General features: G+C 32.8%; 1 protein-coding gene across 6 annotated transcripts in view; it reads right to left on the minus strand.

Annotated features, from left to right (window-relative positions):
- The window catches only part of Robo1 (roundabout guidance receptor 1), a 1,010,950-nt gene that overhangs the window by 481,275 nt on the left and 510,340 nt on the right, over nt 1-19,335 (minus strand). For 5 of the 6 annotated variants that reach the window (XM_063224749.1, XM_063224750.1, XM_063224748.1 and 2 more), the window contains one exon: nt 3,035-3,121. The exons of the other annotated variant lie outside the window; for it this stretch is intronic. In XM_063224749.1, coding sequence (XP_063080819.1) covers nt 3,035-3,121 — 87 coding nt within the window. The remainder of the gene's footprint in view (nt 1-3,034; nt 3,122-19,335) is intronic. 6 annotated transcript variants of the gene reach the window in all.

Consider the following 19,335-nt stretch of genomic DNA (forward strand, 5'->3'; position numbering starts at 1 on the left):
ATATTTATGCCATGCTTGGTTAAACAGGAAATGGGCCACTTCACTATAAATAATGCACAAGTCTACTTTAATGACACACCACAGTGCCACCTTTGCATTTATTGATTAGTAGGCATGAAAGTGAAATATTTTAAAACCTTACGTGGCTTTGTAGTACTGTATTTAGAGATAATAAGGAGAAAGGGAATCAATATGTTTCTTTCCTGAAACTCTGTTTTAAGAGTTTTTGAGTCATTTAAGAAAATCACTTATACAATTTAAATAAAAAATGATATATGATATAAGCAGAAACTATTATGAGAGATTTTAATTTGTTGACTGCATCATTAATAAAAACATAAATTCATGTGTATGCCATAAGATCTATGGATTGTAGGATGAGTTAATTTGATAGTAATGGTCCCATATGATTGAGTACCAGCACAGATTTTATACTGACAAATTAGCTTGCAGTGGAAATTATACATTTTGGTGTCCAAAAGAGAGGGGTACATATGAATTTTAGTGACATGATGATACTATTTTGGAATTATTTCATGTTATCAAAAGTGTTTTCCAGAACTGCAGATTCTTTTTTAAAAATATATGTTAAATATTATGAGGAGAGTCTCCTATGTCATCTCTATGAAGTGAAGCAACATGTAATAAAAAACATCTAATAAGACAAATACTTTACACAGCCACGTTGAAATATTGTAACACAGGCTCCACAAACACTACCTACTGTATTTGCCTGCTAACTTTCATGGAAATTTGTCTTGCAACACTCACATCAGAGGCTTACTGGTTATTTCTTCTATATGTTTTGTGTTGCATAATAAGTATGTTTGGCTTCTTGCAATGTTCTTGCTGCTATATCCAGGATTACTAAATTCTAGACGGCCTAAACTACACTCAGTTTACATTAACTATATAAAAGTGTTCCTGGACAGATAGGCTATCGCATTTCACTCTAAGCACATTTTTTCCAGTACAAAGATCCTGCTGACTCATAGTACGGGGAGTTTCCACTCACATGTATGCACCTGTTCACACAAAGGGGAAGCAGAAATTTAAAGTAATATTTTGAACCATTCAACTTTAGAGCAAACTGTGATTTCTTCATCATGATTATCAAACAGCCACAACATCTTTCTACTTTAGTTTTTCTTATCATTTCCCCTGGAAGTATCAATGGGTAAAACACAAGATTCAAATACAAAAGGGATAAGTCACAGTTCTAACACACAGAGAAGAAAACAGGTTCCTGAAAAACCAAGAATTTACTGGGATGTAATGTACAAAATAAATGTTCCTATTAGATTTTTAAAAGCAGATATAATCTTGGAAACAAGGTTATTCAGTAGACTCTCTTCTAGTCACTCCATAATGGGTTACATTATTTTAATTAGTTCCTTTGTAGGAATAAAGATAACTTTATAAGTTCATTACCTCACATTAATTCATCTAATGATATGTTGATATGTTGAGAATCAGAAATCTGACTGCTGATTAACCCAGGAAGAAAAATAAATAAAAATGAAGCACTTAAATATGTTATTATTTAAGTTCGTTTAATTCAGTGCTCAACATGATTCATGCATCAGTTATACATAATTTTTAGGAAATTCATAAAAGGAAATAGTAACCTCTATCAGGGTACCTAAACAAAACATTTTCGTTAAGCAGACTGAACACAAGGAAACAGAACTAAGATACACTGGGGTATGAGGATACTTCAGAAAGAAAACCACTTTTCATTTTTTTAATAAATATGAACCATTTTGGTATGTATATATTGATGACATTTACATCTCCTAGCAAACTTTCTAGAAAATTATCATACTAACTCCTTTACCATCTCATTCCAATAAACTTTAATTTGTTGATCTTTTAATTTCTATTTTTATGGTGAAAGATAAGAAAAAACAAGGATGCAATATACATATATATATATGGGTGGAAAAAGTCATTCATAAAGTATTATTAATTTTGGTGTTTATTTCAAGTATTTAAAACCCAAAATTGTAATAAATGTGAAGGAGAGTAATAGTCCTAGAAAGATAGGATCCTTCTAATATATCAGGTTATCATTTCATAGGTGAGTGAATGTGCCTACTGAATAATTCTTTAACACTGTCATCTTTACAAGTGTAATGACACATTATTTCTAACTCCAACTATACCACAGAACACACACATGCCATCTATCCACAGCCCCAAACCTAGCAAAATCTACAGAGAACTGTGCTAATAAGATTTAATGAAATGGACATAAGTAGCTGTTATTATATAAGATCATTGTTACTATCATTAGCTGATTCAGTGGGTTTATATCTTTTATTCTTTATGCTTATCTTTAGTTTCAGTCCAATAACTCAAAGTTAGACCTGTACCTTATATCATGATATTTCAAACTATACTTAGAAAATCTGCAGTAATCATTGGCACATTTCAGGCTGACCTGTCTTAGGCATTCATATATACATTATCTCCAATATATTTTATTATTAGTTTTATGATGATATACACATGGATCATTTTCAGAAGTGGTTGATGGATAAGATAAATAAGTCATGCAAACAAAATCCTAAGATACAAGTTGATAATTATTAACTGCATCATTCTTGTTTAAGAGTTTGCTTTCTGTTATTTATAAGAAAACTGTTGAATAGAAAAAAAGAGTACAGATAATTTTGCAGCTAAATTACTTGCAGGTGGTCTGCTTTCTTTGTGATAGCAATTCACTCAAATATTTAATCTCTCAGAACTTTTATCATTCTATGTATAGCATCAAAGATACATATTGAAAAGCTTCCTTTCTATTAAAAATATACAGCAAGAATCCATGTAGCGCTCATGTTAAATTTTCTGTGCTTACTTTTGCACTATGATCTTCCAGTTACAAAACAAAGTCTGGAAAATGAGAACAAGAAGCTGTTGTGATTGTTAAGCGAAGTAGGGATGATTAGGTAATTTTACACAGGTGGTTGGTGATGGATGGAGGTAACAGCGTTTCAGGAGAAAGTTAGTATTTGGGAAAGAAGCACTCTACCTGTGTAGCCCAGCGAATTGTCATCGTTATCAGAGGTGGGGATTGGCGTCCCGTGGTCCTTGTTCCCCCTCTCTAGGTCTTCAGGGTCTGTCGGAAACAACACCAGAGCTGCTGATGGGGTCACAGTAGTAACAGTAGCCATTTCGATCACAGCATGTTCAGACACAAATAAATCCACATGTGACAGAAAAACACACAAGGACAACACACAGCACACTTCATCCCTGTCCCTCCTGCGGCACACTAAGCCCTGCAAAGGTCTCAGCATCTTGGTTTGCAGTTTCTACTTCTTCCCCTTAATTTCCCTAATTCTCTGCTCTGCCTGCACCTTTGCTGACTTCAAAGCAGGCTGAGGGCTCTGACTGCCCTCTGTGAGGCCGCCGGCAGGACTGAGGGAGCATATGGAGGAGGGAGAGGGCAGGGTGGCTGAATGCTAGCATTGCTAATTTTCTACCTTATTGTTAATCAAAGCTATTGACTGTGATCACTCCCATCATCGCTTCATCTCCTGGCAATTACAGACTCCAGGGACTGTACCTCATCTAAGAGGGGGAGGGAATGGGGAAAAATAGGGTCTTATCAGAGAAGAGGGAGGACTATACAGATGTCCTACTTTCCTGAGAAATAGCGAGGAAAGTGGTGCAATGTCACTTCTTTGAGGAGACAATTTCTCAATTTAAAGGGCTGAGAAATATTTATCACAACGAATGTATGAATAAAACAACACCTAACTTAAGAGTATGTTGCTTGACTATTTAAAAGAGTTGCAAAATTGCTTGAGATTCTATATACAATCACCTATATAAGCATTTTCCTCCATTTATTCTTCTCAAATAAATTTACTGTTTTTAGGCTGTTCAATTTTTGTATATTCATTTTTCTATATAGAATTTTAAAGATGGGGCTAAGCACAACACTCAAGTTCCACAAACTAAAAGCTAAGGTTTCGTATGCACACCTACACAGAAGCTCAGTGACACTGCTGCTAAATTTCACTCTGTGTAATATCCATGTATGCAAAGCAGGTAAATATAAATATAAATATGGACAGAATCTATTGCTCTGAGGTTGCAATGACATAGATACACAAAAATTCAAGTTTGTACCCTTTACATCAAATAATGTGCAGTCATAGGTGATTCAAATGTAATTTTTTGTGTGTTTTTTCTCTACCTTATACATCAACAGGAGGATTCTTGGTCTGAACGTCCAGCTGTTTTTACCAGTGTGTCACTTATGAATGAGAGAGTGTGTCACTTGTGAATGAGAGAGCTCATGAAGGCAATGCTTATCTCCAGGAACCCCATAAGTATCATTAATTTTGTGCCTTTGCTTGTTTGTACCTAGGTCAATACATTTCGTTGCTAGCACAGCTATGGAGGGATCATTTTATAAATTTTTTTAAAAGAGCAGAAAGTCTAACATGAGTCTGTGGTTTTCACTTGCAGCATTTTTATCCACTCTATCTCTCTGACTTCCCTCTTTCTAACCGCAAGGGCCGTATAATGAACTTGATATGGCTAAGGTGGAAAAAAGGGTGAGGGGTTCATCTGTGCAGACAAAAGGGGAAAATAATGCTTCTTCTTGCTGTATGCATCCTTGCCTTTGTAGTAATGGATTTGCCATTTGTGCTCCAAAGTGACTTTGGAAATGGTAAAGCAGGAAAAGTGTTGACTTTCTCCCCCCTCCAGATAACTAAATTATTGTATGAATCAGTTGTTAGGTCAGAATTTTAATTCCAATCATTAGAAGGAGTAGGAAACAAATTTCTTTGTTTGTGATTTGAGACAAACACTAGTTACAATATTCAACCACAAACTAAGGAACTTTGTTCATAAGGATAACCCAATAAAAGGAGTTGACAGGGAGAGAAAAATAGACATAACTTGTTCAAATGTATAAAAAGGCTTTTAAAGAAGAGGTCAGCCCCTAACTCTTTGTAAGTTTGCTTCAAAAAATGCAACATGTTAAGGTCATTTTAATTTTATGAATTATTTTTAAAACAGATGCAAACTTTCAAGGTAAGTGCTGCATTTAACTGATGAAAGCAGAGTTTATTTAATGCAGAGGCACAAACTTCTAGTCACTGTTAGAAATGCAATAAAAATTCATCAAACTCTCTGACATGAACTAACTTCAGTTGTTTACACAGTATTATAAGAACTTGGGTTCACATTTGGGCACCTTTGCTATTTTGTTTAATCTTTCCTGAGAATGCAGATATATGTATTAAAGAAAGGGAGATGAAGAAAATGCGTTTACTATCATTTGAAATGAAATACTTAAATCTACTTAAGGTTTTTCACCTGACTATAACCTATCTTTTATTTTTTTGACTATAACTTATCTTAAATGTTTCATAAATGTGTTCCCTGTTCCTGCACCCAGGATTCTGGCCCCCTTTTAGGCTTAGAAAAGAATAGACTGCATTAATCAATGAATTTTACCATATCTATAAACCACAGTCTGTCCAGCTAGTGCTGCCTTTAATTAATCGTACTTAGGACTTACAGGAAATGAAAACCTCATCTTTACTAACTTTATTCTTGTTTTTCTTTCTCCTGTCGCCTGTCAAAATATAATGATGACATGAGATGTCTACTTGTCTCATTGTAGGAGAGAATAACTCAGAAAGTCGAAAAAATATTTATTTAAATATTTTCTTAAGCAGTATTGATTATTCAAGCCATGAACTAGCACACAACAGGGAAGAGATTATTCTGTCTTACCATATTTGAAGGAGGGTCTTTTTAGATTGCACCTCTGACTAGGTTCATGTGGCATAAACAGAAGTAGGTACATCTCAACTGATTAGATGTCACCATTTTATATACAAAAGTCTTAGCAATAGAAGTGCAGGCTTTTATAGATTATTTGTCCTCGTAGATTCTAAATTCCTCATGGCCAGTTATTCTTCACTTATGCAACTACCCAATTTACAATGAACCTGATATAATAACTGAATGAACAAAGAGACACTGACCAGGAATGCAAATTTTACTGAAGTTTTAGATTTTGAATCTGAACCAAAAATTGTTTTTGTCTGCATGAGTATCATACTTCATGGAAAAAGAAAAGAATTGATATAAATGAACTCAAATGTAGTAGATACTCTACCTTCTTGGTATCCATAAAAACATATAAGGAATTTTTTTAAAATGTAAAAAGGAATTTTTGGATCATAAAAATCATAGCCATTAAAGGTTAGAAATATGTTAGATGAAAATTGGGTGTTGTAGTGCATGCCTGTAATCTTGGCACTTGGGTGACTAAGGCATAAGAATTGCTGTGAGTTGAAGCCAGCCTAGATTATAGCAGTTCAAGATTATAGAGTTCAAGGCCAGCCTGAACTGTATAGCAAGACTCTGACTCTACAAAAAAAAAAAAAAAAAAAAAAAAAGAAAAAAAAAAAAAAGGAAAATGTCAGATGGATCATGTGGCAATTTTCCATCAAATACATAGGTTATGAAGAAGCTAGTGAGCATTTGACTGCACTGCTCTCTGCTTTTCAAAATAGCCAATTCTAATTTTGCAATTAAGTTCTGTTTTGTCTGTCTTGTTTATGTTTTTTTGTTTTTGTTTTTGTTTTTTAAAGAACCTGTTGTTTTAGATTTTTCCATCCATTATGTCTAATTCAAAGCTGTGGGGATACATAGAACTAAGACATCAGCGACGCTCTGTTTCTCTAAATAAAGAATGCATGCTTATGCATCCTTACATGCTTATGTTTCACAGGGCCCCACATTCCATGCTTTCCTTGCCAGAGTCAGCTCTTCATCTCAATTCATGTTTCAAGTGTTTGTTTATGAGATGATGCAACTTCCATAACTCTACCAGCAGCCGCAACTTATCTCCTCTGCCGATTAAGCTGTGTGAACTCCGAGACACCTCCCTCCATGTAGCTGAGACCACCAGTTTCCTCTTCAACGGAAGACTTTCCTGTATTCCCTGTTCGTTTAGCACATTTCCCGCAAATATGCAAACCATTTTATAATTCCATGACATATTGGTATCTGGAAGCTAAATTCTGCCTTATGGTTTTACTGTTTATAAAGATTTTGCTATAACATGTTGAATATATGCATTCTGCATCACAGATACATGCTAATAAGATTTTTCTGTGTAAGTTTATTTATTTTGGGGAAGGTAATCGTATGCCAAACTTAAACTTATGATACATATGATTATAAATGCATATATTACATTTAAGAAGTTTTCTAATATGTATTATTTATATTATATGAGATTTAATATTTATCATCAACCGTATGACAGTCTTTCACAGATTTGATACAAAAACTAAAAGGAAATCAAGACCTATATTTTCTTCTACAATGGAATTATGTCTTCAAGTAAACCTTATTGTAAAACAACAATTTATTAAATACTTGGATTTTTATACAGTTTCTTTTTCAATTGAAGGGAAATTGTATTCACCACATACAATACAATGTTTTGAAATACACATATTTTGTAACATCCCTATACAACTAATTAATATATGCATTACCTTTCATATCCAATATTTCCTGTAATGCCCTAGTTGCATTCTACCCTTAAAGATTATCAAGAATGCGTACATCATTGCTAACTGCAGTCACCATTTTGACAGTAGATCTTTTGACCTAATTTCTCTTATCTAATTGAAAATTTGTGTCTTCTGATTGGCAGCTCCTCAACATAAATCTATTAGGTGAAAAAGGGTAAGAGAGCTGCCTTAGAGAGTGACAGATATCAGCTAGCCCAGACATTATTTTCTAACTGCAAATGTGAAATATACTTTTTACATGGGTAGGCCATGCAGTCACCACTTTAACTTAATAATTGAATAAGTGAATAACTAAGAGTGGGAAGACAGTTATTTGATACAGTTTACAGTATCATGTTTGAAGCCTTCCTGAAAATAATTCAACCAAAACTTAAGATTCAGTTTAGAGTTTATAGAAATACTAATGTCCTTAGATGTTAGAATGCATATGTGAAATAATTAAGGGGTCACGTATATTTCCAAATTGGTTTTCAGTTGTCTTACATGTTTTACATTTTTTGGCCATTTAATTTGGTTTTCAAATTGTATATATGATAATTAATTTTATAAGATCTTATAAGATAAATAATTCTGATGCTAGAAAAATAAATGTGTATGAAATGAGGGAGGAAAAGGAGAATTGAAATTGATATATACATAAACCAACTCCCTAAAGTAAGTATAATCACTATGTACTGGAAACATGCTAATAAAAGAAATATATATATATATATATATATATATATATATATATATATGCTTTAAATGATTGAGAAATGTATCTTGAAAGAATTGTAAAGCAAACATTGCATTATACTGACAATCAGCGTGTTATTAAACCATACAAAAAAGTTTAAAGGATGGTAGGTGTGGACTGAGTGGCAAAGCCATTCTTTATGATGTGTGTGGCAGAATTTTATGCAGTGATGTTTTTTCACTGGTGATGTGGTTAAAATACATTTTTTGTAGTACAAAAACTCATATGTGTATTAGCGCTCATGCCATATAAGCTCTAGAACAAATATACTGTCCCTTGGACCATGGTGACCAGTGTTGTATTGTGGGACAACAAGGCCATTAAGAAAAGCCCATAGTTTGAATTCAAAAGCTGATTTATATTCTAGATTTTTTCTTGGGTTTGCAATTCATAGCTCAAAACAAAGGATTTGAAGACTTATCCTTTCCTTCTGTCATATTGTTATGTATATATTAAACAAAAAAGTCTCCTGTTTGTCCTACTGCAAAGTGTTAAGCTGGTTTCTTTATAGATTTGCATGATCATGGTGCAGAGCTTCGGCATTAATTGACATTTTGAAGATGACCATTAATAAAAGATTAGGGAAAAGCAAATGAATATAAACTACTATCAATATGAGAATTGTGTTCTACAAATTGGATCAATTCTCATTGATTCTTTCCTACTAATCAAGAGGAATGCAGGGAATGGGTCCTTTAAATGGAGTACTGAGAACATTTAATTAGAAACCAAGAAAACAAATTATGAAATTAAGGACAAAAAACTATGTGGAGCTTTAAATCTTTAAAGAATTCTACAAGATCACATTAAAATTCAGTGTCAAAATGTGTAACAGACATTGTGAAATAGGATGAAAATATTTAAGTGGAAAGGGGAAGAAGAGAGGGATGACAGGGAAAGGAAGGAAGGAAGGAAAGGAAAATTTTAAAAATAGAAAAGAAGGAAAAAATGTAAACACCGTTTTGTTAATAAGGAGAGAAGGAGGAATAGAAGGGAGGGTAGGGAAATGGGAAAAAAAGAATCAGGTTATATTTTGTACAGGTACAAATTCCCTTTGATGAAAGTGATTGGTATGTACACCTAAATGTTGCAATAAAAATCATTTTCTTTAAAAAAAAAAGATAAAAAAATAAATTCAAACTTGTGCTTTAGGCAGATCTGGATAAATTATTATTGAAAGTGTACTATTATTTGCCCTATTATTTTGAAGTTGGAATAGGGATCTAAATTGTTATGCTATAGAAAGAGAAGAAAAAAAGTCAGTAAATTGCTTTCATGTTTTTCAGAGAATAAGACAAATTTACAAATTTACTTACAGGGTGACTGACAGATTTTTGCAGTATTGGTAATTCCAGGACATTAACTACAGTTAATATGGTTTAAAAAAAATCATGGTTATAAATGCTGAATAAACTTTCAAAGCTATAGTATGACAATAGAAAACAACATGTTACAAATATCTCTAATTTAAATATTAGAAGAAAAACCAAGGTTGCTTCCTTATTTCTTTCAAAAATAAAACAATCATAGTTATATTGAACCATGCAGATAAGAATTTTTATAAAATGTAATTAAATAACATAAGCCCAAAATTAAAATTGAAATAAAGAAAGTCCTCACTTACAAAATTTAGCAATATAGTAATTCTTCAGTAGAGTCAGAAAGGGACTATTACTGGATTGAATTAAAATAATAGAATAAGTATTTTTCAAGCTACTTTTCCTTGTTTTCTCGTTGAAGTGATGACATAATTGAATGAATCAAGTATGAAAGACAAGAAGCAGAAAAGATGCTGACAAGTTACAAATAATATTTTATGATTTCTAAATCCATTCAACATAATGTTTTGACATCTTTATCTATATTTCCCTGCATAATTTTTATAGTCCTATGATAATCATGGCCTCATCATCAACATCATAATTCTCATTCATGGTCCCAGCTTTAAAATACTGAAACTAATGCCCAGAGTTCTTTCTCTTCAATTATGCAACTACTAATTAATGGTTTTGAAATTTGTTTTCAAATGATTTGTGACTCCAAGGCGCTGTTCTTATTGCTATATCCCATGGCCTCTTTACTCATCAATCTAATTCTTGGAACTAGATGGGATTTCAATACCATACAAACAATGGGATACTAGGCTAGTGATCCTTTTCCAGTCGCTAAACAATAGGATTGGGTAATTTCACAAATCTATTTCTCTGCTCTGTTGTCTTTCCTTTTCCAGGCAAGATTTTAAACAGTATTTACTGAGGTGGGTAGTTGTGCTTAGGTAAGAAGTACATAGTAAGATATTATTAAAATGGGACATTCAAAGAATAGAATTTTGTATGTAGTATTTTAAAATATTTTGATTTGGAGAATAACTACTCACCAAATAAAATCAAATCCAGATTCTTTTTTGATGATTATTTTCAAAAAATTGTCCTGCAGTGAGAGAGATGCATCTTTTGACATAAACCAAAGAACTTTTTAAAAAGGATCATGTCTTACCTTCATATGCCTAGCTGTAGCCCACTGTTTAAGAACAAAGTGGTTAATTGGTATGGTGTTCTTGAATGAACGGAAGAATCACTACAACATGATTTTGTTGGAGTCGAGTTTGAGATTGATGTAAACTTTCTCAGTGAATAGATATGAATTATTTTTTATAGGTATATTGTTATTTAGTCTTCTAAATAAAATACCTTGCTCACTATGAATCTAATTCAAAATTGCATAATGAAAAATAGTATTCTGACAGAACATTATCTTTCTCCTCTCAGATTCCCAAATATAAATACTAGGAAAAATTATCTTGTTTAACTTAACTCCAGTGAGAGTTTTACTATAGCTTTCCTTGTAAGTTACAAGAAGATAATTGACAAATTGGACATAAAAGAAATTGTAATAAATAGTCACCATACTCAAAAGTGAAAGAATTTTTTACATGAAAGTATTTAAATGCGTCCAGTTGTTTAAATTGTATTCATCTACATATAGGTTTTGTAAACTCTTTTTGATTTAAATATATATATATATATATATATTAGTAAATAGGATGCATCTCTGAGAAATTGTCCTTGCAACTGAAGTAAATATGATATAAATTATGATATAAAAACCAATATGTGGTTTTTTTTGTTGATGTACATTCTATTATTTGAATTTCCAAAAGATATTCCAATCTGAAAAAAATGACAGAGTACACAAAATTCTCTAGTATAGTTTTGTTGAAACTAATTTGGGGATGCATCTAGCTATACCAAGTTGATGAAATCTGACTAAATAGTAGACATCTAACACAATTTTTAAACAAAAGCATAAATAACAAGGAAGTACAAGCGTTAACAATTCTACTAACATGAAGTGTACTACTAAAATATTAACAAATGTTTCCATGGATATAGGCTATGACTTAGAAACATGCGAATGACTTGGAAGAAGCTTTTAATTCATTTCAGCTCGACTTAATTTGACAAAACAAGATAGAGTGCTTTCTACATGAAAATCATTCTATTGATAAAGAAATACTCATAACTTTCAAACTATTTGTTTCCAGATCTCTTTTAGTAAAAACACTGAGAAAACAGAGCTCTTAGAGTAATTGGAAGAATTATTCTTCAATATGACAATATGTTATTTATTTGTTTACTTATTTATTTACTTTAACATCTGAATGCTTGTAAGAACATTATGAAGGTTTTCACGGAAATAGTAAGTGATGACTATTCCTTTGAATCATTAGGAACAAAGCCAATTGTCCAGTTGAGTTCTGCATATATTCAAAATCTTCAGATTAAATCCCCAGTAACATTAGTTGTGACAAATATGTTGGTGGGATGGAACTTAATCTGCAGAGATTTGCTGCCTTGAGTTTTATCTGTTAGAGAGTTAATTCTGGCCCATTTTACTAGTACTTCTGGCTCTATCCGTCTGTTGACTTTTTTTGTTATTTTCTCCACCCACTTTGCCCTGGTACTCAAAGGCCTTTGTTTTACTGTGTTCGGCATCTGTTACCCTTCCACTCCCTTCCAGTCAAAGCATAAGGTGACTTCAACACAGGCTAATTAAATGGTCCTTGAAGTTAGTTAACAGGTGGTGTCCCAGCTGCCCTCACAGTATGAACAAACACTTCTTGCATTTTAAGGGACAGAAGTGGCACAGTAGTAATACCTAAATTAACAGTGAGCTTCTTTTATACCAGTCAAATGAGGATGACAAATCAAGAAGAAACTGGATCTTTTTTTATAGAGTAGAAATCTGGGGTAAGCTTGAGGATTACATCTGAGATTCTGAATAAAACTTGAATAGCTTATGATTTAACCTGTGATCTTTGCTCTTCATATGCTATGTGAGTAAATTTTTTACCATTCCCCAAGAGTGTTAACAAACATGTTTCCAGTCACTACTGCTATTTACCAAATTGAATCATATCCATGTAAGATCTAATGGTTTCTTCATTCAATCAGATTGCCATTTTATTTAGTAAGCATTTTGGAATTACTACAAGAAAATATACATTGTTATTTAGGTAATCATATAAATAATGTTTAGGAGTCACTAGCTAATCCTCTAATTTTGGGTAAGTTACTTTATTTATTAATTTACTGGCTTCGCTGCTTCATCTATCAAAATGTAACCTGTTTCGCAGAAGCATTGTGACAGGTAAGTACCTTCTTTCTGTAGTCAGTGCTATTTTAAAGATTTCACCATATTCTTTGTAAGGATTCATAAAGATCTTATCATAGTTCAGGAGGAAGTGAGTAGATGTTATTTGCTATTATATGTAATGCAAGTTAGAATCAATTTTAAAATACTCATTTAATAAATTAATAAATAATTCTTCAATATCTGCATCTTGAAATGAGAAAAGACACACTTTGTTTCTGTTTTAGTGTGCTAACTTGGAATTTATATTTGAGGGGGGAAAAAAGAGTAAGGTAAAGTGACTGTTAAAATTTAAGAGAAAATTTGATTTTGAAAGTTCCTCAATTTCCATTCCTGCCTGGCCAGGTTTCCTCTCATCCTCATCACTGTAAACCATAGCCCTTTTTAGGGTGACCACTCCACTGAGTCTTCAGGAAGGGCTGCCATTCCCATAGGTCTCCGCCCTGGCGGTGGATGACTGGCACTGCAGAATTTAGCTTGTCTCCCTGACTGATTGCTTTGTGTACACAAAAATGAATTTGGTGAATCTAATTGTTTGAGGAAAAAAAAAAAAAAAAAAAAAAAGAAAGAAAGAGTTTTCCACTGTTAGGAGAATAAAAGCTTCCTTTCCCTCTAAATGATGTTCCAGTCTGTCCCTCTCTGCTGTCTGTCTCCTATGGAGAATCAGGAGCAGTGCTCCTTGCCTTTTGGGGAGGTGACACTCAGAAGCCTCTCACAGGAGGTCAGGCCCCAGTTCCCTTGATAATGCCAGCTCCTCCTCACCTGTCCTCGCTAGGGTTTCCCTTGAGACATGGCTACCATCCAGCTGCAACCATTAAAAACATCTCTTCAGGCTGTATTCACTCAACTGCTAAGGGGACAAATTTCCTCAATAGTCTCTTCATTGTCCGCTTTTTCTAACCACAGTCACGGTTTTGCTCTCTTCACTCTAATTGTGCTTTTGATTATTGAGGTCATTTTGTGCCTTCAGCTTTCCTAAAGGTCACAGGGATTAGCAGTGTCTGATTGAGGACCAGAAAGAGGGTGAGGCTTACCCCCCATTCATCCACTTCCATTGATTTCCCCTCAGAGTAAGAGTGGCAATGGTGGGTCTTTTCTTTCTCTCCTTTCTCTCTCTCTTTTTTCCGTTGCACGCCTCCCCTATTTGTCCTTCAGGGAAAGTGTTGTGGGTATATGGCAACGGTTATGGCACAAGTGGTCTCAGGAAAGTGAATTCTGCATTGATCAAATCAGCTTTCATGCAATTCTTCCCCCCTTTATTGTTCTACTGTACTTAGCTCATGGTCACTGGGCATTTCTGTTTTACAGCAGCAAATTGCCTTTAAAAGCATGTTTCATTTTCTTGTTAACTCAGTGCAATTAACTAACACATATATTACATATACACATGATTACATAGATGATATTATTTCTAATTATATGGCATATATGTGCTATTTTTTGTTTTTCTCTTTATTTTTGTGTATCTCTGTTCTGTCGATGCTCTGCCTTTTTTTGTGTGTGTGGAAAGCTCCTCCAGCCATTTGTTCTCTCAAGTATGTACCGTGAGATGATATGTCTCACAAATCAAACACAGTCTTATTATCATTTAATGGAAATTTGTGAAAGCAAGACAATAAAATAACTATATTTAAAGAATTTGAATTGATTATATGTGTGCATAAAAAGAGGTAAGAATGCTTAAATAAACATACCCACAACCCTAAATACCTTCAAAGACATTAGGCTGTTCAAGGCTCTTGGCTGATGAGGTTTACTACTGATGGTCAACAATTTCAAATTCAAGGGGAGAGACTGCATAGTAGAATTTCTTCTAAGAGTCAGGTGAGAAGTGATTACATAGTGAGATTAGCTGATTGGCTCAGAAAAAAAAGAAGTGATGAACTATGGTTTATTTATTACAAAATATGGCCTCATCAGTAGGGATGGATTTCTGTAACCATATTGTGCATTCGAGAGGCTATTGTACCAATTAATTTCTTCTTCTTACTTTATAACTCATAATACACTTATTCATACATATGAAAATATGCTCATTTGTCTGTGCAATATCAATTCATCAGACTTGAGTAAATCTGTTTAGAATGGAGACAGTCTGGGTGACTAGCAAATGTAAAATTTTATTTTCAATGATGCAGTTCCTGTGTGGATGGTTTTGGTCAGACCATGTGTACCAAATGGCTGAAGATTTTAATATAGTAACTAACACTGTTTCCAATGAATTTTTGTGACCACCTTTTAACAGAGATCAGAATTTTTAAATAAACACATTTTTCTACAATGAGAAAAGGAACTGAGGTTTATAGATACAGAATAAAAATCTATTGAGTTCTACATATTGTCAGAATTATCACTGCTATGCTGAATATTTTAGGGAAATATTACAGAAATCATAGATATTTTAACTTTTGTGACTGGAGAAAATTAATAGATATAAATCTCTGTAATCTGTAATATTTGGCATTTTTAAGTGTCTCAAGACTTCAATATTAACCATAAAATCAGGAAAGGGTCCGAAATTACTTAAGGATTGACAAGGTTTATATAGCAAATGATTGGTCAGATTTAACATTCATAGTAAATTAATGTAAATAAATCACACATCTAAGAATGTATACTTTATTCTTAGTTTTTCTGGAAAAGATGAAAGAAACCACTTGCTAATGTTAAAACTTCACATTTTGAATGTGTTTTTGAATGGCTAAATATGATTCAGAAATTACCTGAAAGCCTTACACCTGGTAACTAAGCCTGCCAAAAAACATAAATCTTTCATAAAGTATAAATTACTTGCTTATCTATGACTCTTTGGCTGTTAGTTAAAAAATTTATAATTGTATATGATTTTGGCAAAGAAAAATAATTGTAAAACATGCTAGTGAATGAGAAAAAACAAAATGAAAAATATGCTAAAGTAATTACATTTTAGGTAAGTGATTTTATTTTAAAAATGGTAACAGTATGTTATATTTCATAAAGAGATAATAGAAATGTTATTGTCACTTCTAATAGAAGTGTTATTGTCATAATCAATCATATGTGTAGTTAATTTACTATGCTAGTCAGACTTCTGATATATACTTTACATGCAACCATATTGTTTTCAGAAGGTTATTAAGTGATATCAAAATTTATCCCGAGTCTTATAGAAGCCCAAAACTGTTGCATTTCCCAGTAGAGTCTGAAAAAATTTGGAGTCTCTAAACTGGTATTAAACAGACTCCTAAAAAAAACTATTAGTTTTCCACATTTTGAGATAATTTTAGGATTATAAACATAATGCTGAAAGATCATTTGACCTTTTTACATAATTTCTCCTAGTGATAACATCTTGAAATCTCTATAGTGATGTCATAACCGGATATTGACCCTGATACAATTGTGACCATGGAAATTTACATCACCTAATGGGGCCTTCCAGTGGCCCTTTTATGGCCTCACATACTTTCCTCCCACTCTCCCCTCTTATCTTCTGGTAACTACTAATCTATTCTCCCTGTCTGTAATTTTGTCATTACGCGAAATTTCTATTAATCATACAATGATTTTTTTGGGTAATGACTTTTTCACTCAGTGTAATTTATAAAAATTATTGTGAGTTGTTACATCAAGAGTTCTTCCTATTTCATTGTTTGCTGTGTAGCTTTCTAAGATATGGATTTGTTATAGTTTGTTGACCCACTGAGGTATCTCTGGGTTGTTTCCAGTTACTACAGTTATACACATTTGTATACAAGTTTTGGTGTTACACGTAAGTTTTAATTTATCTGAGATAAATGTCCAGGAGTGCAATTGCAGGGACATACGGTATTTGATTAGGTTTTTGACAAACTGCCAAATTATATTTCAGAATGTATCAAATTCAGCTGATCAAATGTAAAATGTATACATGTGTTCACATGGAAGACGTATCTCTGTGGTATTAAAGTGTACAAAAACCTCAGAGGCTTGTTAACCCTCTCTTCTCTCTTCTCCTGCCCTTCCCTTCCCTCTTTTCTTCTTGCCTACCCTCATATTCCAGATTCTCTTTGTGTATCTGTCTCTGTCTCTATTTCTGTCTCTGTCTCTGTCTCTGTCTCTGTCTCTGTCTCTGTCTCTGTCTCTCTCCCTCCATTTCTCTCCTGTGCCTCTGTTTAGCTGCCTCTCTCCCTCCTTGGTCACTCACTCTATTATTTCTTTCCTTTCTTACTTTCTTTTCATCTTTTCGTTCTTTTCTTCATATGTGTGTGTGAAATTTCAATAGAAACACAGACTGAGTAAATTTAATTTGAGGTTAAGATCAGTATATAATGTTATAGCTGATTATGTCGTTTCGAAAACAGTAGAATTAGCTTATAGACTTTTAAATATCTAATATCATCTTACTCTTTTCATAATAAAAGAAAAAAATACATAGTTAATATTAAAATCAACGAGTACAAACTTACTTTTCTGGTTCTTCTTTTTTTTGACAAAAGCCAAAATAAACATCATGTAAGTATTAAAAAAATTTACAAGACAAAAATTTGTTCTTTTGCTACTTCTTAAAGAAAAAATATTTTGCAAACAAAATAAAGGATATTTGAGATCTTAGTATTCAACCTTAAGGTTTGTAATCTGTGCTAACTGTAGATAAAAGCCTGAACAAAACTGCCTACAGTTACATTCTACAAAAAAGGTTACTGCTGTTGTACATCACTGATATTTTCAGATTTTTTTGAACTTTTAAATTTATTTTTAACTGTAGTAAAATATATGTGACTCAGAGATGGACTAATTGCCTTTCTTTTTTTTTTCTCCTTTTTTTGTATCAGAGTTGAACTCATGCTCTTTTACTTGCCAGGCAAGCACTTATGCCTGCAGTGATAAATCCCCGGCTCCTAAATGCCTTCTGTATAAAGGGTGTGCATAAGCCTTTGGGCAAAGGTAGAATGTTATGGGTTGTTTCTAAATGTCTCCCCAAAGCCTTATGTAGTCATGGGGGCAGGCTTCTAAAATTTGTAATTACAATTAAAAAAGAGAAATATGCAGAGTAATGAAAGAAATAAAGAGGAATATTGGAAGATAGATGAAAATACCCAGGGTCACACATCTAAAAAAACATCTAATGTAGATATTAGTGGATTCTGAATATAAGTTGGGAATTAAGTGATCAGTTTTCTTGGACTCAAGAGAGGTAAGAGGCAGAAAGAAATAGCAAAACATATTTTTCTGCATTGACTTGTTATATATAGACATATTATAAGAGTATATCTAAAATGTAAGAAGAAACAGAAATCGGTCTTAGGAAAATGACAATAAATGTTAGCATATCTCAAACATATTTGTTTTCTGTTTGTTATCAATATACCACAGTAATTTTTACTTACGCCTGTAGCCATTGATATGAAAAGAGAATCTCACAAGGATATTAGGTAAAATTCATTTCAATTCTCAATTTTTAAATTTAAACTTATGTTGGTTTTCATGCCCATAGTTAGCTTAAGAGCTCCTCCTGTTATTACTAGGAAGAAGAAAAATTTTCAACTATGTTGGTCACAGATATTTCAGGAAAACAGTATAAATTATTTCTGATCAAAGCTTGATAGATGCATAGTGGAAATGATGTGAATTCAGTTTTCAAATAGCAAGCAAACATAACACCGAAAATTTTATTTTAAATTACAATTTACTTATTTTTATACATCTGTCAAGTAAAAATTCATAATGAATGCTGTATGCCTTCATTTATGGTTTTAAATCAGAATTCATTCAATTATGTTTTTAAAGTTGGTTTCACTCCATCTTGAATTTCCAATTATATATATATATATATATATATATATATTTTGGAGTCACCAATCATAACATTCATAACATTTATTTTGTTTATCACCAACCAAGTCACCAATCATAACATTCATAACATTTATTTTGTTTATCACCAACCAAGATGAGGTGCCTGTGAAACTGGCCATTATTTTTTCATGAACAGTATATATAAATAAACTGAGCAGGAGAACTATTTTTTCCCAATAAATGAAGCATTTTCAAGGAGCTTTAAAAGGCTGAAGATAAAATATCCAATAATCAGGCAATTAGTTTCTGGGACAATTAAATCCATTACATAGCTGTTGGTCTGGATTGAAATTAGTTGCATAGAATTTGAGTAAAATAATCTCATCCTTTAAATGACTTTAGGAAACTGGGTGTTAGCAAGACCAACAGCCCCTTTCAAGTGAGTGGTCCTTGAACAGAAAAGTACCTTCTACTGAATGACAGAAAAGTTTGAACACATTTAAACTAATCTATGATTTATCATATTTAATGGGTCAGTTAGGTAGACTCTATTGATTCTTTTTCTGTGCTTAGCATTTAAGCAATTTGAAAATGAATGTGGGTTTT

This window comes from Cavia porcellus, unplaced genomic scaffold (genome assembly GCF_034190915.1).
Source record: "Cavia porcellus strain 051 isolate PalLab524CR breed Dunkin Hartley unplaced genomic scaffold, mCavPor4.1 scaffold_15, whole genome shotgun sequence".
In the NCBI taxonomy this organism is placed as follows: domain Eukaryota; kingdom Metazoa; phylum Chordata; class Mammalia; order Rodentia; family Caviidae; genus Cavia; species Cavia porcellus.